This window comes from Oncorhynchus gorbuscha, linkage group LG06 (genome assembly GCF_021184085.1).
Source record: "Oncorhynchus gorbuscha isolate QuinsamMale2020 ecotype Even-year linkage group LG06, OgorEven_v1.0, whole genome shotgun sequence".
In the NCBI taxonomy this organism is placed as follows: domain Eukaryota; kingdom Metazoa; phylum Chordata; class Actinopteri; order Salmoniformes; family Salmonidae; genus Oncorhynchus; species Oncorhynchus gorbuscha.
In genome coordinates, this window is record NC_060178.1 from 73,673,307 (window position 1) to 73,696,194 (window position 22,888).

The window sequence follows — 22,888 nt, forward strand, 5'->3', positions numbered from 1 at the left end:
TTACCACCGATAAATCCACAATAATTGAAAATTTCAAAAAGCATTTTTCTACAGCTGGCCATGCTTTCCACCTGGCTACCCCTACCCCGGTTAACAGCCCTGTTCTCCCCATAGTAACTCGCCCAAACCTCCCCCACTTCTCCTTCACCCAAATCCAGATAGCTGACCTCTCCCCTATTTGACTTAGATTTGTGTGTATGCATTGATATGTAGGCTGTGTGCCTTTTTTTAAATGTACGTAGTTCTGTCCTCGAGCTGTTCTTGTCTATTGATGTTCTGTATTATGTCATTCTGTATTATGTTTCATGTTTTGTGTGGACCCCAGGAAGAGTAGCTGCTGCTTTTGCAACAGCTAATGGGGATCCTAATTAAATACCAAATACCCAGAATTGTCAAGTTGTAACAGGAAAGGACCTTCCACAAACCTTCGCCACAAAATTGGAAGTGCAGAATCGTCTCGAATGTCATTGTATGCTGTAGCGTTAAGATTTCCCTTCATTGAAACTAAGGGACATAGCTTGAACCATGAAAAACAGCCCCAGACCATTATCCCTCCTCCTTACAGTTGGCACTATGCATTCGGGCAGGTATCGTTCTCCTGGCATCCTCAAACTCAGATTCATCCATCAGAGTGTCACATGGTGAAGCGTGATTCATCACTACAGAGAAACACGCTTCCGCACTTCCATTCTGTGAGCTTGTCTGGCCTACCACTTCGCAGGTGAGTCGTTGTTGCTCCTAGACGTTTCCACTTCACAATAACAGCCCTTACAGTTGACAGAGCAAGGCAGAAATTTGATGAAGCATCCTATGACGGTGCCACATTGAAAGTCACTGCAGTAAGGTCATTCTACTGCCAATGTTTGTCTATGGTGATTGCATGGCTGTGTGCTCAATTTTAAACACCTGTCAGCAATGGGTGTGGCTAAATGGCCAAATCCACAAAATTAAAGGGGTGTCTACATACTTTTTTTATATATAAGTGTAGTTTGGGTACCATTTATTGAGTATTTAGCAGTCTGGCTATTTAGCAGGCTTATGACTTGGGGGTAGTAGCTGTCTCGGAGCTTGTTGGTCCAAGAGCCAGACAGTACCAGAGTCTTTGGCAATCGGGCCTTTCTCTGACACCGCCTGATATAGAGGTCCTGGTAGGGAGCTCGGCCCCAGAGATGTACTGGGCTGTCCGCACCACCCTCTGTAGTACTTTGCAGTCAAGGGTGGTACATTTGCCATATCAAGCAGTGATATTTTTTATTTATTTAACCTTTATTTAACTAGGCAAGTCAGTTAAGAACAAATTCTTACTTACAATGACAGCCTAAGGAACAATAGGTTAACTGCCTTGTTCAGGGGCAGAACAAAATATTTTTACCTTGTCAGCTTGGGATTCGACCTAGCAACCTTTTGGTTACTGGCACAACGCTCTAACCACTAGGCTACCTGCCGCTCCCGGTGATGCAGCATAAAATTCCACAATGTGTAGTTTTATATTGTTTATCATTGGCCTGCTTAACCAAGTTTAACTGGACAAAGTGGAAGAAGTCCAGTACTGTACATACAATGGCAGTAGACACACAAAATAAACTACAAGGATGTGTAACATACACCAAGTCCCCTCTGCTCCCCCACCACACACAAACTAAGTTCTGCCTGTCACAAACTATCACATTTGTCCCAATGATCAACTCTGTTTTCCCCTCCTCCCCATGACAATACCTGTACAATGAATGTTGGTCCACGCGGAGCCTGCTGTTAATCCAAAGCCACTGCCTTCAGCTACAAGTTGTCAAAAGGGCTTATTTCTACGCTGAAGTCATTCACAGAAATGTGATAAGTTTGCAGGCATAATTTATTTAACATATTTTCACTAAGCCAAGAGCAGAAGTAGACCTAAAAGAAGGGCTACGAGTATGGTCGTTTTGTAATGTCCTCACATTGAACAGAGGGAAATATGTGCTGTTCCATATGTTTCTGGTAGATCATTCTAGTTCTTATACACAAAAGGTGAGTCAAGACATAAAAACATGGCTTTTTGGGAAAAATAACCTGTCAAAAACCTGGCCATGTTTTGAAGAATACCTCAGAGGGTAGTTGGCAAAGGAGGAAGGGTTTAAGTGATTTACTGGCATGTACATTTCTAGTGAAATTGCCTTCCAATGAAAAACATTGAGAAAGGCAGATTTTCGTCCAGAGGGACATGCCATTAAGGGTGATATCAGATGGAAGCCTTGGTCTACAGTCAATGCACTCAAGTATTACCCCCCCCCCCGCACACATCACAGCTGACGCACGCCGGTGAGGACGGCCCTTCAATTTACGATAGCCACAGTTGGGAAAGCTACAACAATCGATAAGCAGTACGGAGCTGGCCCTCTTCTGCAGGAGACGTACGGCGGTAGCGTCGTCGCCAGGTCTAGTTGGCTCTGGCAGGGCCACATCACTCCTCCTGACATCAACTGCTTGCATGGACAAAATCCCTCCATCATAAAAGAGAATACTTTTCTGTTGTTGTTTTTTTTAATCTGAGCACTCGCCCGCCTTTTGCTCTGTTCCATTAAAAAGCTCTTTGAGGAAATTGGAGCACTGTGAGTTTGCTAGAGCCGGATCCCTTTCGGCAGGCATGCAGTTTGGTGTGAAGGCCCAGTTGATGGCGTGTGTTCTGTGATGGATCACTAGGAGCAGTGTTTGTGGTTTAAAGCAAGGCAGGAAGGTGGGAGGGAAATGGCCATAAAACCAGCCACATCTCTGTTGGCTCTGGATCTCTGAGGGCTGGGATTAAAGCCAGGGCTGTGAGGTGAAAAGGGCTTGCAGTTGAATGCCTCACGATAAACAGGTCGAGTGGGGAGTGCAGAACTGAACATGATCACAGTGCTCAAAGGTTTACGTAACTTTGCGTTTTAGTGAATAGAAATGTTTTATTAGATCTGTTTAAATATGTCAGTGTGAAAATATGTAAATTAAGTGGAAAGAGTTCCGCTTATAGGGGTATTCTACTACCTTGCCATAACTGAATAGGAACACGTGTATGATGAATAGCCAGAGGTGGGAGCAAGTCACTATTCTTTGGGTCACAAGCATGTCTCAAGTCACAAGGTCCAAGTCTCAAGTCGAGGCCCAACTAGTAGAAAGGATCAAGTCAAGTCCAAGTCGTGCATTTAAAGACCAAGACAAGACTCAAGTCTAGTAAAAGAAAATGTAAACAAACAGGATTTACTTGATAAACTACAAATCTTTGTCTATTTATTGAGGCTGCCAGACAGCCCTTTTAACAATTTTGTCCATAACATATTTTGATTATAATACATTTTAACAACCAATTCCAAATGCAAGGTTCATAAGTAAATTATCAATTTCAAGCAATTGCATACCCAAATACCAGCAGGCCTACGCTAGTGATTGTAATTTGGCCAGATAATTTCAAGTCATTAGACTGAAGTCAAAGTCGAGTCCTGAGAGTCGAGGCTCCAAGTCCAAGTCAAGTCTCAAGTTATTTTATTTTCTATTAAGTCGAGCCTCAAGTCATCAAATGTGTGACTCAAGTCAGACTTGAGTCCACACCTCTGTAAATAGCAGGCCAGCTATATTAATAATGAATAGCGGACTGTCAAAAGATCACATAAGATGATAAATAAGATAATTCTCCCACACACACTCAGTCCCATAACATAGGCCTGTGTTCCAGCTCCAATCTCTCTCTACTAGAATCAAACTGTTTGGAGATCAGAGGCTAAGAATGTATTGAGTGACAGTGCCCTCTAAAGCTCAATAGTAACCTATTTGAGTTGCAATTACTACGAGTGAGACCAAACCAAGAAAGAGAGGACAGGGAAGAGAAAGTCACAGGCCTCTGAAGTGAATGATATGACTCCAAGGCTCAGAGGCCCAGATTAAGACAGAAGAGTCATTACTGCAGGCCTACGGTGGCCCTCATGTGATGGTCAGAGAGGGAGTGAAGTAACTGTGCTGTTGTCAATTCCCAAAGCCTGGCGAATAACCGCTTGTTTAAAACTACAGTAAAAGAGAGATTTCAACTTATCAACAAGAGATGGGAGAGATAGGCAAAGGGGTTCAGGGGATCACACAGGGGAGGGGAAAGGAGGGTAACTGTGTGAATGTGAGTCTGTGAAATTAAGAGTGTGTGTGTCCAAGAAAGAAAAATCAAAAGAGAGCGAGAGAGAGAAAGGTTGAAAGAGCTGGTGCTCTAGGTGTCCTGTAGGGCAGGTAGTTTGCCCCCGGTGATGCGTTGGGCAGACCGCACCACCCTCTGGAGAGCCCTGCGGTAGCGGGTAGTGCAGTTGCCGTACGAGGCAGTGATACAGCCCGATAGGATGCTCACAATTGTGCATCTGTAAAAGTTTGTGAGGGTTTTAGGTGCCACTAATTTCTTCAGCGCCCTGAGGTTGTCACCCCTTCTTCACCACACTGTCTATGTCATTGGATCATTTCAGTTTGTCAGTGATGTGTACGCAGAGGAACCTGAAGCTTTCTACCTTCTCCACTGCGGTCCCGTCGATGTGCATAGGGGGGCTGCTCCCTCTGCTAGTCCACAATCAGCTCCTTTGTTTCATTGACATTGAGGGAGAGGTAATTCCCCTGGCATCACACACCCAGGGCCCTCACCTCCTCCCTGTAAACGGTCTCATCTTTGTTGGTAATCAGGCCTACTACTGTTGTGTCATCTGCAAACTTGATGATTGAGTTGGAGGCGTGCGTGGCCACGCAGTCGTGATGGAACAGGGAGTACAGCAAGGTGATGAGCATGCACCCTTGTGGGGCCCCTGTGCTGAGGATCAGAGAAGTGGTGTTGTTTCCTACCTTCACCACCTGGGGGCAGCCCATCAGGAAGTCCAGAACCCAGTTGCACAGGGCAGAGTTCAGACCCAGGGCCCAAAGCTTAATAATGAGCTTGTATGGTACTATGGTGTTGAATGCTGAGCTATAGTCAATGAACAGCATTCTAACATAGGTATTCCTCTTGTCCAGATGGGATAAGGAAGTGTGCAGTGCGATGGCGATTGCATTATCTGTGGGTCTATTGGGGCGGTAGGCAAATTGAAGTGAGTCTAGGGTGGCAGGTCAGGTAGAGGTGATATGATCCTGGACTAGTCTCTCAAAGCACTTCATGATGACAGAAGTGAGTGCTACGGGGCGATAGTCATTTAGTTCAGTTACCTTTGCTTTCTTGGGTACAGGAACAATGGTGGAGATCTTGAAGCATGTGGGGACAGCAGATTGGGATATGGAGAGATTGAATATGTCCTTAAACACTGCAGCCAGCTGGTCTGCGCATGCTCTGAGGACGTGACTAGGGATGCCGTATGGGCCGGCAGCCTTGCAAGGGTTAACACGCTTAAATGTCTTACTCACGTCGACCACGGAGAACGAGAGCCCACAGTCCTTGGTAGCAGGCTGCGTCGGTGGCACTGTATTATCCTCAAAGCAGGCAAATAAGGTGTTTAGCTGTCGGTGTTCGCGACGTGGCTGGTTTTCCCTTTGTAGTCTGTGATTGTCTGTAGACCCTGCCACATACGTCTCGTGTCTGAGCTGTTGAATTGCAGCTCCACTTTGTCTCTATACTGACGTTTTGTCTGTTTGAATGCCTTACAGAGGCAATATCTACACTGTTTTATATTCAGCCATATTCCCAGTCACCTTGTGTCACGTTCTGACCTTAGTTCCTTTTTTATGTCTTTGTGTTAGGTTGGTCAGGGCGTGAGTTGGGGTGGGTAATCTATGTCCTTTTTCTATGTTGTTATATTTCTATGTGTTTGGCCTTGTATGGTTCTCAATCAGAGGCAGGTGTTGTTCGTTGTCTCTGATTGAGAATCATACTTAGGTAGCCTGTTTTCCCCATTTTTGTTGTGGGTGTTTATTTTCTGTTTTGTGTCTGTTCACCGGGCAGAACTGTTTCGTTTTCTCTTCGTTATTATTTTGTATAGTGTTCAGTTTGTTCAATTAAAACATGACGAACACTTACAACGCTGCATTTTGGTCCTCCTCTCCTTCCACCAACGAGAAGCGTTACACCTTGCCATGTTTAAATGTGGTGGTTCGCGCTTTCAGTTTTGCGCGAATTCCGCCATCTATTCATGGTTTATGGTTAGGGTAGGTTTTAATAGTCACTGTGGGTACAACATCTCCTATACACTTACTGATAAACTCAGTCACCATATCAGTATATTTGTCAATGTTATTCTCAGAGGCTACCCGGAACATATCCCAGTGGGCGTGATCAAAACAATCTTGAAGCGTGGATTCAGATTGGTCAGACCAGTGTTGAATAGTCCTTAGCATGGGTACGTCCTGTTGGAGTTTCTGCCTATAGGACGGGAGGAGCAAAATGGAGTTGTGATCAGATTTGTGATCAGGGCCTTGTTGGCGTCCCGGAATTTGGAGTAGCAGTGTTTGAGTGATTGAGCTGCGCAAGTACTACAGTCAATGTGTTGATAGAACTTCGGTAGAGTTTTCATCAAATTTGCTTTGTTAAAATCCCCAGCTACAATAAATGCATCCTCAGGATATAGACCAGGGCTGTTCAAGTCCGGTCCAGGAGGGAGGAAACACTTCTGTTTGTTATTTCTACCTGGTAGTTAATTGCATTCACCTGGTATACCAAGTCTGAAATCTTTATTAGAAGAAGATGAAAAATAGAAGTGTTTCAGCCTTCCAACATTAAAAAGCCCCGATCTAAACTCACTTCTCCCTCTTCTCCCAATGTGATGGCAGCATCATTGATATCAAATAGAGCCTGTTGCGCGCTAACAGCCATCACCAGAGGCTTGTGCATGTTCCTGTCCCTGGGAACTGACATGACTGCAAGGGGGCGGGTCGAAAACAGACCCAAATGGGTCCAGAGTATCAGGAAGAGAGCTACCCAGCAGCTAGCAACAGCTACAGGGTTCCCCAAAAACACTCACCAATGACAAAACAATCAGTAGCAGCTTTAGTGACCGCTGTGACTTGTATAAACTCCAAACCAATGTAGGGATTATATTGTTTATATTGAGTGTTTATTTTTATTTAACCAGGCAAGTCAGTTAAGAACAAATTCTTATTTTCAATGACGGCCTAGGAACAGTGGGTTAACTGCCTGTTCAGGGGCAGAACGACAGATTTGTACCTTGTCAGCTCGGGGATTGTGGTGAAGAGAAATGCATTGAGTGGCCTATGACTGACTGTGTCCTTTATAATTCATTTGTTTGTCTGTCTGTTAATTTTACAGTTAGACATTTATTTTGGTAAAGTGAACAGTGTTTGAATGTAAACAGTTTCCCTGTGAACTAATCAATTTCACCAATCTTACATGCCAGCCTCAAGGTTTGTTCTACATTTGAGAATTAAGTGAAAAGAAACAGCCCTATTGTTCAAATTTGAGTTCCAGTTGCAAGATCATAATTAAAATTCCTTACAAAATAATTCCTCTACATTCCGGTTGATATGTTAATGACTGAGTCACATATAACCCAATCAACATCCATGAACTAATAGCCCACGTGACATCTCTCTGTTTCCCATATTTTTAAACAGGCAGCACTTAACCTGGCCTCTCCTCTTACATCCATAGGAAAGAGGATCTCCTCCTGATAAGACCATCATCAGATAGAGATGCTGCTATGTTTTATGTGCCGTTTCAATTTCCCTTTTATCCAATAAAGGACACTTTGTCACTCCCATTGTCGGGAGGCGAGCGGCTGTTGAGGTACACCGCACAGTGCCTGTCAGCAATTACATTATGAAAGGCATTCTATTTAATGATGTCCTCTGAGAGGCTAAATAAGTGACTCTGTGTTGGGAGAAAATCTAATCACGGACCAATAGTGTGCCCAGAGCCGGGGAAACAACATGGCCGCCTCACTGAAACCCATTTAATCAGCTGAATTAGGCCTGGCCATGCAGGAGTCAGTGGAAAGACGCAAATCGATGAGAGGGTAGGATTCATACAGCCTTTATTTCTGTGGGGTGGCCGGGTAGGCGATTGATAGGGCCAGGACTTCACACACACAGCCTTCATTAAACAGACACTGGAGACACTCTGGAGGTGCCGGGGGGAGATGGAGAAAATGTGCTACACGTGAGCAGGTGTCATGTTACAGCCCAGGGCATCAGTTCACTGAGAATACCGAGTTCACCTCGATGGGTTCTAACTTATACACTTGAAATATGAAATATTCCTATTCATGTTAATGAATGAGAGAAGGGAACGCAGAACATTTCTATTCTGTCAGAACATGTTTTTGTTAGACATCGGGTATCCTATGGAAAGGAGAAGGGCCACAGTCTGGTTACAATTGTTGGGTTGTAATTTGAAAAGCACCAGAAGTTAAGGGTTATATGTAGGAGCAATGCATATGGTGGGGTCAATGGATTTTGGGATATGTTACTAAGCAAGGGAAACGGCAATCACATGGTTGTGGTCACTGATAAGGGTGGATAGCTGTGGATTAGTGAGGAATGGGGGACGAGGTCAGGTCAAATGAAGGGAGAAGGAGCGGTTTATTACCCGCATCACTTAACTTCCTGCCTAGCAACAAAGTTGTAATGTTTAGAGGAAAGGAGGAAACTCCACCTAAAGTGGGGTATATATACACATATACTGGTGCGATCATGTCTTTGTGTGTTCAGCTGTCTGACCCATTGGATGAATACACTTGGTTTGAGCTTTTCCTAGTTATCCGTTAGGTTCTAAATAAACAGAGAAAAAAACTAACAATCCTGACAGGTTTATCTTCACTCACACCAAACTAACCATATAGAAGATTAGAGTAGTTCTGCTGAGAACTAATAATTGGTAATAGGGAACTCATCTTCTGTCAAAAAGGTTAAAACAGAGAATACACAGCAGTAAATGCATGAAGGTAGCAAGTACAGTACTACAGTACACCGTTCAAATGAATAGCTGTGGATTAGAATAAGATGGCGCAGATAGAAATGGATTCCACGCTTCAAGAATGTTTTGATCACGCGGACCGGGATATGTTTTGGGTAGCCTCAGACAATAATATTGACGTATACGCTGACTTGGTGAGCGAGTTTATAAGGAAGTGTATAGGAGGTGTTTTACCCACTGTTACCATTAAAACCTTCCTTAACCATAAACCTTGGATTGATGGCAGCATTTGCGCAAAACTGAAACGTACCACCGCATTTAAACATGGCAAGGCGACTCGAAACATGACTGAATACAAACAGTGTAGTTATTCCCTCCGTAAGGCAATCAAACCACCAAAGTGTCAGTATAGAGACAAAGTGGAGTCACAATTCAACGACTCAAACACGAGACGTATGTGGCAGGGTCCACAGACAATCACAGATTACAAAAAGAAAACCAGCCCCGTCGCGGACAGCAATGTCTTTCTCCCAGACAAATTAAACAACTTCTTTGCACGCTTTGAGGATAATACAGTGCCTCCAACACAGGCCCGCTCCCAAAGACTGTGGGCTCTCCTTCTCCGTGGCCGACGTGAGTAAAACATTTAAACGTGTTAACCCTCGCAAGGGTGCACAATTGAGAGCTTCCTGTCGGGCTGTATCACCGCCTGGTACGGCAACTGCACCGCCCACAACCACAGGGCTCTCCAGAGGGTGGTGCGGTCTGCCCAACACATCACCGGGGGCAAACTACCTGCCATACAGGACACCTAGAGCACCAGATGTCACAGGAAGTCCAAAAAGATCATCAAGGACAACAACCACCCGAGCCAATGCCTGTTCACCCCGCTACCATCCAAAAGGCGGGGTCAGTACAGGTGCATCAAAGTTGGGACCAAGAGATAGAAAAACAGCTTCTATCTCAAGGCCATTAGATTGTTAAACAGCCATCACTAGCACAGAGAGGTGGCTGCCTACCTACAGACTTGATATCATTGGCCACTTTAATAAATGGAACACTAGTCACTTTAATAACGCCACTTTAAGAATGTCTACATCACGCATTACTCACCTCATATGTTTTTAATGTATACTGTATCCTACATTATCTTTTATTTACTATCTATTGTATTTTAGCCGCTCTGTCACTGCTCATCCATATATTTTATACTTGTGTGTATTAGGTTTTGTTGTGGAATTGTTAGATATTGCTGCACTGTCGGATCTAGAAGCATAAGCACTTCGCTACACTCACAATAACATCTGCTAACCATGTGTGTGTGACCAATACAATGTGATTTGATTCGATGATATAAGACAGATGACTTGAGTAGCCTGTAGGTCAGGCAATCAGAGAGAGAAAGGGAGAAACAGAAAAATAAGAGAGATGGAGGCTGTCCCAATAAAATTTGCAACAAAGAATCTCAGACTGCCTTGACCAGTTGAGTTACCATTGACTGGCTCTACAAATCGGAGATAAAAAAAAATAAAAAAAATACATTTCTGTAAAGTGTGATGTCATGGCAGAAGGTGCAAGGTCAGCTTGACAGATTCAATCTAAATCTGTTCCACAAGGACATACGATCAGCAGCTCACTCTGCCCTCCAACCAGCCCTGAGAGCAGGGGTGAGGTCATATGGCTACAGGGGCCACACTCATACTAACAGGGGGGCTGGGTGCGTCCATCATCCAGAGTAGTCTTTCCCGCCTAAGAGAATTGGGACAGAAATACTTCCCGCTGTTGCTCAGCGATACATCACAGAAATAGTGTTCTGATGTATCCCGTCGTCACCACTGTAATTTGTCCTCGTGACTAATTGGCATATGAATAATGAAATGTTTCATGTGAGAGAAGGTGGAGGAGGACTAGAGCACAGCATGCAAACAGGATTTTTTTGAAAAACAAATATGTAGTGAAAAACATATCAACATGTCAATATACAGTACATAGTATAAAGACAATAACAAGTATAGTATACACCCACACATATTCTACCTATCACATCTTCCTCCAGATGTTAGTGAAGAGAAAGTGACATTGCTACACAGACATCTGTCACACTAAGCGACTTCATATTCCCTGTGTTCAGGAGTGTTTAATTAGGAGGTTGTTTCCTTTCAGATCTGATTACGCTCTGTGAAGTGAATGTGAAAGGTATGTATTACTCTGTCTGTAAGTATGTGCATGTGTGAGAGAGAGAGGGAGAGCGATCACTTAGTTGGGGAGTGTGTAACAAGCCTTCGGTCATTGTAACTACTGACACCGTCCGTCAGAGTCAGAGTCAGTCAGAGTGTGAGTGACAGCTCTTAGTCAGTCAGGCAGTGTGTTGTACAGCACTCAGGCAATCAGACAGTGTGTTTTACTGCGCTCAGTCAGCCAGGCAGGCAGTGTTGTAAAGCGCTCAGTCAGCCAGGCAGGCAGTGTGGTGTACATCACACCGTCGGTCAGGCAGTGTGTTGTAAAGCGCTCAGGCAGTCAGGCAGTGTGTTGTACAGCGCTCAGGCAGTGTGTTGTACAGCGCTCAGTCAGTCAGGCAGTGTGTTGTACAGTACTCAGGCAGTGTGTTGTACATCGCACCGTCAGTCAGGCAGTGTGTTGTACAGCGCTCAGGCAGTCAGGCAGTGTGTTGTAAAGCGCTTAGGCAGTCAGGCAGTGTGTTGTACAGCGCGCAGGCAGTCAGGCAGTGTGTTGTACAGCGCTCAGGCAGTCAGGCAGTGTGTTGTACAGCGCTCAGGCAGTCAGGCAGTGTGTTGTACAGCGCTCAGGCAGTCAGGCAGTGTGTTGTACATCGCACAGGCAGTCAGGCAGTGTGTTGTACAGCGCTCAGGCAGTCAGGCAGTGTGTTGTACAGCGCTCAGGCAGTCAGGCAGTGTGTTGTACATCGCACAGGCAGTCAGGCAGTGTGTTGTACAGTGCTCAGGCAGTCAGGCAGTGTGTTGTAAAGCAATCAGGCAGTCAGGCAGTGTGTTGTACAGTGCTCAGGCATTCAGGCAGTGTGTTGTACAGCGCTCAGGCAGTCAGGCAGTGTGTTGTACAGTACTCAGGCAGTGTGTTGTACATCGCACCGTCAGTCAGGCAGTGTGTTGTAAAGCGCTCAGGCAGTCAGGCAGTGTGTTGTACATCGCACCGTCAGTCAGGCAGTGTGTTGTACATCTCACCTTCAGTCAGGCAGTGTGTTGTACAGCGCTCAGGCAGTCAGGCAGTGTGTTGTACATCGCACCATCAGTTAGGCAGTGTGTTGTACATCGCACCGTCAGTCAGGCAGTGTGTTGTACATCGCACCGGCAGTCAGGCAGTGTGTTGTACAGCGCTCAGGCAGTCAGGCAGTGTGTTGTAAAGCGCTCAGGCAGTCAGGCAGTGTGTTGTAAAGCGCTCAGGCAGTCAGGCAGTGTGTTGTAAAGCAATCAGGCAGTCAGGCAGTGTGTTGTAAAGCAATCAGGCAGTCAGGCAGTGTGTTGTACAGTACTCAGGCAGTGTGTTGTACATCGCACCGTCAGTCAGGCAGTGTGTTGTAAAGCGCCCAGGCAGTCAGGCAGTGTGTTGTACAGCGCTCAGGCAGTCAGGCAGTGTGTTGTACAGCGCTCAGGCAGTCAGGCAGTGTGTTGTACATCGCACAGGCAGTCAAGCAGTGTGTTGTACAGTGCTCAGGCAGTCAGGCAGTGTGTTGTAAAGCGCTCAGGCAGTCAGGCAGTGTGTTGTAAATCGCTCAGGCAGTCAGGCAGTGTGTTGTACAGCGCTCAGGCAGTCAGGCAGTGTGTTGTACAGTGCTCAGGCACTGTGTTGTACAGTGCTCAGGCACTCAGGCAGTGTGTTGTAAAGCGCTCAGGCAGTCAGGCAGTGTGTTGTACAGTGCTCAGGCACTCAGGCAGTGTGTTGTACAGTGCTCAGGCACTCAGTCAGTGTGTTGTACAGTGCTCAGGCAGTCAGGCAGTGTGTTGTAAAGCGCTCAGGCAGTCAGGCAGTGTGTTGTACAGCGCTCAAGCACTCAGGCAGTGTGTTGTACATCGCACCGTCAATTAGGCAGTGTGTTGTACAGCGCTCAGGCAGTCAGGCAGTGTGTTGTAAAGCGCTCAGGCAGTCAGGCAGTGTGTTGTACATCGCACCGTCAGTCAGGCAGTGTGTTGTAAAGCGCTCAGGCAGTCAGGCAGTGTGTTGTAAAGCGCTCAGGCAGTCAGGCAGTGTGTTGTTCATTGCACCGTCAGTCAAGCAGTGTGTTGTACAGCGCTCAGGCAGTCAGGCAGTGTGTTGTACAACGCTCAGGCAGTCAGGCAGTGTGTTGTACAGTGCTCAGGCAGTCAGGCAGTGTGTTGTAAAGAGCTCAGGCAGTCAGGCAGTGTGTTGTACAGCGCTCAGGCAGTCAGGCAGTGTGTTGTAAAGCGCTCAGGCAGTCAGGCAGTGTGTTGTACAGCGCTCAGGCAGTCAGGCAGTGTGTTGTACAGCGCTCAGGCAGTCACGCAATGTGTTGTACAGTGTTCAGGCAGTCAGGCAGTGTGTTGTAAAGCGATCAGGCAGTCAGGCAGTGTGTTGTACAGTGCTCAGGCAGTCAGGCAATGTGTTGTACAGTGCTCAGGCAGTCACGCAATGTGTTGTACAGTGCTCAGGCAGTCAGGCAGTTTGTTGTAAAGCGATCAGGCAGTCAGGCAGTGTGTTGTACAGTGCTCAGGCAGTCAGGCAATGTATTGTACAGTGCTCAGGCAGTCAGGCAATGTGTTGGACAGTGCTCAGTCAGTCAGGCAGTGTGTTGTACAATGCTCAGGCAGTCAGGCAGTGTGTTGGACAGTGATCAGTCAGGCAGTGTGTTGGACAGTGCTCAGTCAGTCAGGCAGTGTGTTGGATAGTGCTCAGTAAGTCAGGCAGTGTGTTGGATAGTGCTCAGTAAGTCAGGCAGTGTGTTGGATAGCTCAGGGGGTCCTCTGGGATGGTGATGGCCCAAAAAGAAGACAATGACCGGGAGAGTGGAGGAGGATCCATCTTTACACCCAGTCTCACTGCCACAGTGAATAACATCACGTCAGGTACAAGAGCACACGGCTACACTCGCAATGTTAATGAGGACTGAAATGGTCACGGTCAACCTAGTTCCTACCATAAGAGGAAGAGACCAGTGGACTTGTTAACATCTTTGGAGAATAGATAAGCGAACACATAACTAATGTATTTCAGAGACATACACATGTCTAGGACACACACTATATACGGGGGAAGGTTTAGAATTGTTCATATAAAACACTGTTAGGAAACTTTGATCTAAGTTCTTAGATAGAGTGCCTCAGAGCAGAAATTGAGCCACCCCTTCTCTCTGAAACTGTAGACTATTTTCAATCAACTGGTGTGCCCCCATATCTGCAGGACACAAAGAGAGAGTCTCAGTTCAATTCAGAGTGTGTATTAATCCGTATGTATCCGTGTAGGAGAGTCCAAGAAAGAAAAAAGATAGAGAGAGCAAGTAAAATCCTTCCAGAGTGGATGTGAAAGAGAAATAGAGAAAGAGGAGGACAGGGATCATAGCCCTGGTGGCGAAAGTTATCTCTCTCTTGTCATTAGATCAGTCCAGCCAGAGAAACCCAAGGCAACACATCTCACCAGCCTAACTCTGCTTCCATCTGACACACTTTGAAGCGGACACAGCTAGTCTGACCTGGGCTCCACATCCCAGAATGAAAAACAATATGACTGGTCTGGAAGTCTTTATATGATAATAGATACAGAAGAGTGTCACGCCTTGGTCATAGTATTTTGTGTTTTCGTTATATATATTTGGTCAGGCCAGGGTGTGACATGGGTTTTAATGTTGTGTTTCGTATTGGGGTTTTGTAGGCATTGGGATTGCGGCTGAGTAGGGGTGTAGCATAGGTTTGGCTGCCTGAGGCGGTTCTCAATCAGAGTCAGGTGATTCTCGTTGTCTCTGATTGGGAACCATATTTAGGTAGCCGGGGTTTCACTGTGTATTTCGTGGGTGATTGTTCCTGTCTCTGTGTAGTTGTTTCACCAGACAGGCTGTATAGGTTTTCACGTTCCGTTTTGTTATTTTTGTATTTGTATAGTTATTTCATGTATTCGCTATTTCTTCATTAAAGATCATGAGTAACCACCACGCCGCATTTTGGTCCGACTCTCCTTCAACAAACGAACGCCGTTACAGAATCACCCACCACACACGGACCGAGCGGCGTGGTAACAGCCAGCGACAGCAGGAGCAGCGAAAGGAGGATCAATTATTCGGAGAATGGACATGGGAAGACGTGTTGGATGGCAAAGGTTGTTAAACTTGGGAGGAGATACTGGCCGGAAGAGATCGCCTCCCATGGAAACAGGTGGAGGCACGTAGGAGAGCAGAGGCAGCAGGAGATAGGAGCCGACGATACGAGGGAACACAGTTGGCAAGGAAGCCCGAAAAGCAGCCCCAAAAATGTATTGGGGAGGCTCAGGGGGCTTACAGGGAGTATGGCTATGCCAGGTAGGAGACCTGCGCAAACTCCCTGTGCTTACCGGGGGGCTAGAGAGACCGGGCAGGCACCGTGTTATGCTATGGAGCGCACGGTGTTTCCAGTGCGGTTGCATAGCCCGGTGCGGTTCATACCAGCTCTTCGTATTGGCCGGGCTAGAGTGGGCATCGAGCCAGGTAAGGTTGGGCAGGCTCGGTGCTCAAGAGCTCCAGTGCGCCTGCACGGTCCGGTCTATCCAGAGCCACCTCCACATAGCAGTCCTCCGGTAGCAGCTCCCCGCAGCTCCCCTGTGCGTGTCCTCGATCCAGTACCACCAGTTCCAGCACCACGCACCAGGCCTTCAGTGCGCCTCGCCTGTTCAGCACAGCCAGAGCCTTCCTTCCCTCCTGCGCTGTCGGAGTCTCCCGCCTGTTCGGAGCAGCCTGAGCTGCCAGACTGCATGGAGCAGCCTGAGCTGCCAGTCTGCATGGAGCAGCCAGAGCCGGTCTGCATGGAGCAGCCAGAGCTGCCAGTCTGCATGGAGCAGCCAGAGCCGGTCTGCATGGAGCAGCCAGAGCTGCCAGTCTGCATGGAGCAGCCAGAGATGTCAGCCTGCATGGAGCAGCCAGAGCTGTCAGTCTGCATGGAGCAGCCAGAGCTGCCAATCTACATGGAGCAGCCAGAGCTGTCAGTCTGCACAAAGCTGCCAGTCTGCATGGAGCAGCCAGAGCTGTCAGTCTGCATGGAGCAGCCAGAGAAGCTAGATCCGCCAGTCAGCCATGATCTTCCAGATCTGCCAGTCAACCAGAATCTTCCAGATCCGCCAGCCAGCCAGGATCTACCGGAGCCAACTACCTGCCTGAGCTTCATCTCAGTACTGGGCTTCCTCTCAGTACCGGGCTTCCTCTCAGTACCGGGCTTCCCCTCAGTACCGGGCTTCCCCTCAGTCCCGGGCTTCCCCTCAGTCCCGGGCTTCCCCTCAGTCCCGGGCTTCCCCTCAGTCCCGGGCTTCCCCTCAGTCCCGGGCTTCCCCTCAGTCCCGGGCTTCCCCTCAGTCCCGGGCTTCCCCTCAGTCCCGGGATTCCCCTAATGTTGTGTTTCGTATTGGGGTTTTGTAGGCATTGGGATTGCGGCTGAGTAGGGGTGTAGCATAGGTTTGGCTGCCTGAGGCGGTTCTCAATCAGAGTCAGGTGATTCTCGTTGTCTCTGATTGGGAACCATGTTTAGGTAGCCGGGGTTTCACTGTGTACGCAGGGTAGTGGGTTCGATTCCCGGGACCACCCATACGTAGAATGTATGCACACATGACTGTAAGTCGCTTTGGATAAAAGCGTCTGCTAAATGGCATATATTATTATTATTATTATTTCGTGGGTGATTGTTCCGGTCTCTGTGTAGTTGTTTCACCAGACAGGCTGTATAGGTTTTCACGTTCCATTTTGTTGTTTTTGTATTTGTATAGTTATTTCATGTATTCGCTATTTCTTTATTAAAGATCATGAGTAACCACCACGCTGCATTTTGGTCCGACTCTCCTTCAACAAACGAACGCAGTTACAAAGAGTCAGTCAGATAAAATGACAGATGTTGGTGGTGCCATTCACTGAGGGTGAGACATCACTATATTTCATATAAATCGGATTTGCATTACATACTAAACCAAACTTCAGAGCAAAACAATATATAACTAATAATTGAGACTGGCCATTAGAAATCCTCTGGACAATTCCCCATCATTACCGTGTCCGTGTCGGAAGCCACCAAGGTCATAAGAGCGGCGGGGCCTGGTCTCGTGTTACTGACGAAAATGCGTCCGACTGAGATGGCTCTATATACGGCTGTGGGATAGTGCTCATGATAATCATGATAATTAACTTCTCACGTTACCATCTCATCTGTATAGAGCTCTGATAAAACAACATTTATGGGAAATACTTATGAGCCCCGATCAATGGACGGATTACCTTAACACATGCTGCAGGACAGTCTGCAATCAACTGCTACATTCATATCGGAATACTACCAGAGCACCTTTAACATTCTTTATGTGATATTCCCCTTTATGTGATGTTTATCTGTTTGATTGTCTGTTTGGTTGCTGCATCTAAAACCAGCTGGTGCTGCTCTGTTGTTCTCTCCCCGAAAGCTAAGACGTTAAAATAAGAAAACATTTAATTACCTAGAAAAGCAGTGGGGACCGGGAGAGAAATCCCAAATATGAGCTACAGAGTGTGTGACAGTCCCAGAAGATGTGCAGCTCCTCTTTCAGATATTGCATTGCAACATATGTCTAGCACAGGTCTGGGCAAATGCCGGCTCGCCTGATTCAATACAGCCCGCGGAATAATGCTCATGCTCAAAGTTTTTGAAAAACGTATTTGCTATTCGAACTAAAAGTCCAATGAATACTTGTGTAATGATTTAACTCCCGCTGCTCGTGGGACATGTATTTTGAAGTCACGTATAAATAACAACTGCACGAGGACAGACAGTGACTGACAGGCTGACACACACACACACACGACACAGTTACAAATAGTAGCAAGCTAGAAATTGCGCAAAAATGAGTTCAAAGAAAAGGCAAGTAGACAATGAATGTAGGGTGTTCCAGCAAGAGTGGACATTGAAATATTTATTTATTGAGGTATCAGGGAAAGATGTGTGCTTAGTGTGCAAAGAGAGCACTTGTCCCGCACAAGACGAAGCATGCAGAGAAATATAGGAATTTTTCTTCTGAGCAAAGGGCAAGTGCATCAAAATAGTTTTTTTTCTCAGTTGCAAAAGCAGCAAGAACATTTCACAAAACTGCATTCAGCAAACGACGGAATTGCGAGAGCTAGCTACAGTATATATATATCGTCCCACAAAATTGCTAAACATAGCAAGTCATTTGCTGAGGGCGAATTCATAAAAGAATGTTTAATTGACTCTGCAGCAATACTTTGCCCCGACAAGACAGAGCCGTTTTAAAATGTTTCCCTGTCAAGACAAACAGTGACACAGCGTGTTGATGACATCACAGAGAATATGGAAAAAAAAAGAGTTGAAAGACAAGGTAAAGGATTGCACCTATTTCTCTTTGGCTCTGAATGAGAGCAGTGATGCACGTGACACGGCGCAGTTGTTGATATTCTTACGAGGCATAACCCCAGACTTTGAAATTACAGAGGAGTTCGCTTCAGTGCAGTCAATGAAGAGCACAACCACAGGGAAATATTTATCGGAGGAGGTTAATAAGTGTGTGGAAAAGCTGGGACTGAGTTTTAAAACGTTATCCAGTGTGACCGTTGATGGCCAAAACATTGGCCTTTTGAAAAGGATACAAGATCAAGTAGCTGAGCTGAACCCAGATCAGAAAATGATTTTCCTGCATTGCATTATTTATCAGGAGGTGCTCTGGAAATGTGTTCTGGAAATGAGCCATGTTGTGGATCCAGTCACTAAAGTGGTAAACTTCATAAGAGCGAAATCTTTAAACCACAGGCAGTTTGTCTCACTGTTGGAAGAGACCGAGTCGGGGAATGCAGATCTCCCCCTACCACACAAACGTGAGATGGCTGAGTTTGGGGAAGGTGCTTAAAAGGGTGCGGGACCTGAAGTCGGAGATTGCAAATGAAAGGAAAATATGTGGATTTCCCTCAACTGCAAGATAAAGAATAGTTGGCTGATTTTGCTTTTAATGTGAACATCATGGCCCCCGTGAATGAACTGGATTCCACACTAGGGAAGGGCCTTTTTGCACATCAGATGTACAGCCTTGTCAAAGCCGTCAAGGGAAATTTACTCAACCTGACCCGCCAAGTAGAAGCCAACAATCTCACCCACCTTCCGACACTACTAGTCTGTTCCCTATCAGATGACCAGCGGGAGAAGTATACATCGCTGCTGCGTGCTTTGAACGGTGAGTTTTCTTGTCGTTCTGAGGAGTTCAAAGTGGTGGAAAATGACATGCTGTTGGATTCCTCTCCTTTCACCTTCAATGTGGATAATGTGTCCAAAGACCTTCAACCTGAGCTTATCCATCTTCAGTCTGATGCCGTGATTGGAGAACTATTCAAAACAATGTCACTGACGAGGTTCTATGCATCTCTCGATGAACAAAACTTGCCTAAGATTAGGAGTCATGCTCAGAAGATGTCTGTACTGTTTGGGTCAACCTATGTATGTGAACAGACATTTTCAGTAATGAAATATAACAAGTCACAGCATAGATCAGCTCTTACCGACTCTCACCTCTCAGCAATCCTGCACATTGCAACGTCAGAAACTATACCTGCATTGCATGTTTAATAATGAAAATGCCTACCAAAAGGAGAGCATGAATGTGGTTTATTTTTGTGCATGTTAAAAAAAGTTAAATAAGTAGCATATCTGGATGTGATTTACAGTAGATACATCTGTCAACACAGTCATACACATGATGTATAATTCTGTCCCGCGATGGCACAAATGTATTCTAATGTGGCCCTCCATGGAAAATAATCGCATATCCAATACCTCCATTTTCTTTCTTTTTTGCTCAGGACTATTTGAGTGTCTCAGTGTTGATTAACTAAGCATGCTACTTGCAGTCAGTCCATTCAATCAGATTTCAGCTCGTTTTATCACAACATTGGGTGTGACAGATATCTTAAAATATCACCGCCAAAGTCTACTTCAATTTTATGGATCATAAGATTAAACCATGAATATTTTGTATGGCTGTCTCAGTATTAAGGCAATCCTAAATAATTGATGGCGACACTACAAAACTCACGGATCATTAAAGATTATATTTTTGCCAAACACGTTTTATTATAGTTTATGCTCAAGGTCCTATCATGGCTTTATGCCTTAAAGAGACAGACCGAGAGTTCTAGAGCCATTTCACATATTTATATGTTCTGGAGAGACGGATATTGTTTAAATCAGATATTGTTTTCCAACAGTCCTCTCAAGCGATCAAATCCATTGCAGGAAGTATAAAACCCACATATTTTTGTAGGGAGCAATTGTTCTCTGAGATTGAACAGTTATGACTATAACTACTGTTCCCTGAAGGAGGAAAATGAGGTACAGCACAGCTATGGTGACTTTAAGCGTTACTCTACTGAAGAACATTGGAATCCTGACAAGGCCAATGAACACCATGCCTCACCAGAAGCCCTCCTTTCCACAGGTGATAAACCAGAGGCACTGATTAATTACATACATTTTCACCCCTCTTCACCATACATTTTCACCCCTCTTCACCAGGTGTTGTATCTCCTTTCCCAAAATCTCCACGTAATTGATGTGTGGCACGCTCTGTGTCCACAACCCTGAATTGAGCGGCCCATGCACAGTGCACCCCACCCTCAGGGGGATAGGTCTGTCATGATCACCTTGCGGGAAATAGCTCGACCCATGGGGTTCCCCAGCGACAACGACCGCGGGTCCCTCTATCGAGCTGAGATGATAGGTATGACATAGGTATGACATAGGTATGACACCCACAGTGACTAGGGGTTTAGGTGGTGCAATGATGTGTCCAAGCCAGTGTCTACCACCCGCTGCTGGAAAGTTTGCAACAGCCCGAGGGGAACCACAGCGATCATAGAAACCATCATCCCAAATAGGTAAAAATGGGGCGAAGCAAAGCAGGAAACCGGCCACCCTCTGCAGGGACAAGAACGCACGATTCTAACTCAAGATCCAGAAACAGAATGCGTTGAGATGTAGTCAAACAGCTCTTCTCTTGATTCACTATGAAACCCAGAGACGGAACATGGGAAACCAGCCTGAATGTGTGTAACAGCACCTGCACCCTCAACTCGGCTACCACCAGCCATTCGTCCAGGTAGTTCAATATCCTGAGCCCCAATATCCTGAGCCGTCAACAGTGAAGAGGCGACTCCAGGATGCTGGCCTTCTAGGCAGAGTTGCAAAGAAAAAGCCATATCTCAGACTGGCCAATAAAATAACAAAATGAAGAGGAACTCTGCCTAGAAGGCCGGCATCTCGGAGTGGCCTCTTCACAGTTGACATTGAGACTGGTGTTTTGCGAGTACTATTTAATGAAGCTGCCAGTTGAGGACGTATGAAGCATCCGTTTCTCAAACTAGATACTCTAATGTACTTGTCCTCTTGCTCAGCTGGTTATAGCCAGTTTGCGTTGTTCTGTGAAGGGAGTAGTACACAGCGTTGTACGAGAACTTCAGTTTCTTGGCAATTTCTCGCATGGAATAGCATTAATTTCTCAGAACAGAACAAGAATAGACTGACAAGTATCAGAAGAAAGTACTTTGTTTCTGGCCAACCCACAAATGCTGATGCTCCAGATACTCAACTAGTCTGAAGAAGGCCAGTTTTATTGCTTCTTTAATCAGAACAACAGTTTTCAGCTGTGCTAACATAATTGCATAAGGGTTTTCTAATGATCAATTAGCGTTTACAATAGATCAACTTGGATTAGCTAACACAACGTGCCATTGGAACACAGGAGTGATGGTTGCTGATAATGGGCCTCTGTACACCGATGTAGATATTCCATAAAGAATCTGCTATTTCCAGCTACAATAGTCATTTACAACATTAACAATGTCTACACTGTATTTCTGATCAATTTGATGTCATTTTAAATGGACAAAATTGTCTTTTCTTTCAAAAACAAGGACATCTCTAAGTGACCCAAAACTTTTCAACGATAGTGTAAATATTTTTAAACCTAATTTAATGTATCTCCCTGGGTGGGGGTGTAACGCAGTTGTGGATTGTGAGATCACTACTGACAGAACCTCACCTGGATCTTGATTGGCCAGGAGAAGTTGCTGACGTAGACATAGAAGGTGATGTTGGAGTTGACCCGGAAGTTGAACTTCTCACAGGAGAAGCTGTCTCTGTGTTCCTGGATATTGGTCTTGGACACAATGGGCACCTCTTCACCAGAGATGGTGCCAGCTAGGGGGGAGAAGTGTGGAAAGGACACAGAGGATAATACAGTCGGTCAAGGTCAAGCACACATACAGTTGAAGTCGGAAGTTTACATACACCCAATTAGCATTTGGTAGCATTGCCTTTATTTATTTTTACTTGGGTCAAACTTTTCGTGTAGCCTTCCACAAGCTTCCCACAATAAGTTGGGTGATTTTTGGCCCATTCCTCCTGACAGAGCTGGTGTAACTGGGTCAGGTTTGTAGGCCTCCTTGCTCGCACATGCTTTTCAGTTCTGCCCACAAATGTTCTATGGGATTGAAGTTGGTGCTTGGTGATGGCCACTCCAATACCTTGACTTTGTTGTCCTTAAGCCATTTTGCCACAACTTTGGAAGTATGCTTGGGGTCATTGTCCATTTGGAAGACCCATTTGAGACCAAGCTTTAACTTCCTGACTGATGTCTTGAGATGTTGCTTCAATATATCCACATCATTTTCCTCTCTCATAATGCCATCTATTTTGTGAAGTGCACCAGTCCCTCCAGCAGCAAAGCACCCCCACAACATGATGCTGCCACCCCCGTGCTTCACGGTTGGGATGGTGTTCTTTGGCTTGCAAGCCTCCCCCATTTTCCTCCAAACATAACAATGGTCATTATGGCCAAACAGTTCTATTTTTTGTTTCATCAGACAAGAGGACA

General features: G+C 45.8%; 1 protein-coding gene across 1 annotated transcript in view; it reads right to left on the bottom strand.

The window, feature by feature from the left end:
* Positions 1-22,888, bottom strand: part of LOC124038304 (attractin-like protein 1) — a 354,502-nt gene that overhangs the window by 154,585 nt on the left and 177,029 nt on the right. Inside the window, exon 25 of the mRNA XM_046354014.1 lies at positions 22,055-22,212. Coding sequence (XP_046209970.1) covers positions 22,055-22,212 — 158 coding nt within the window. The remainder of the gene's footprint in view (positions 1-22,054; positions 22,213-22,888) is intronic.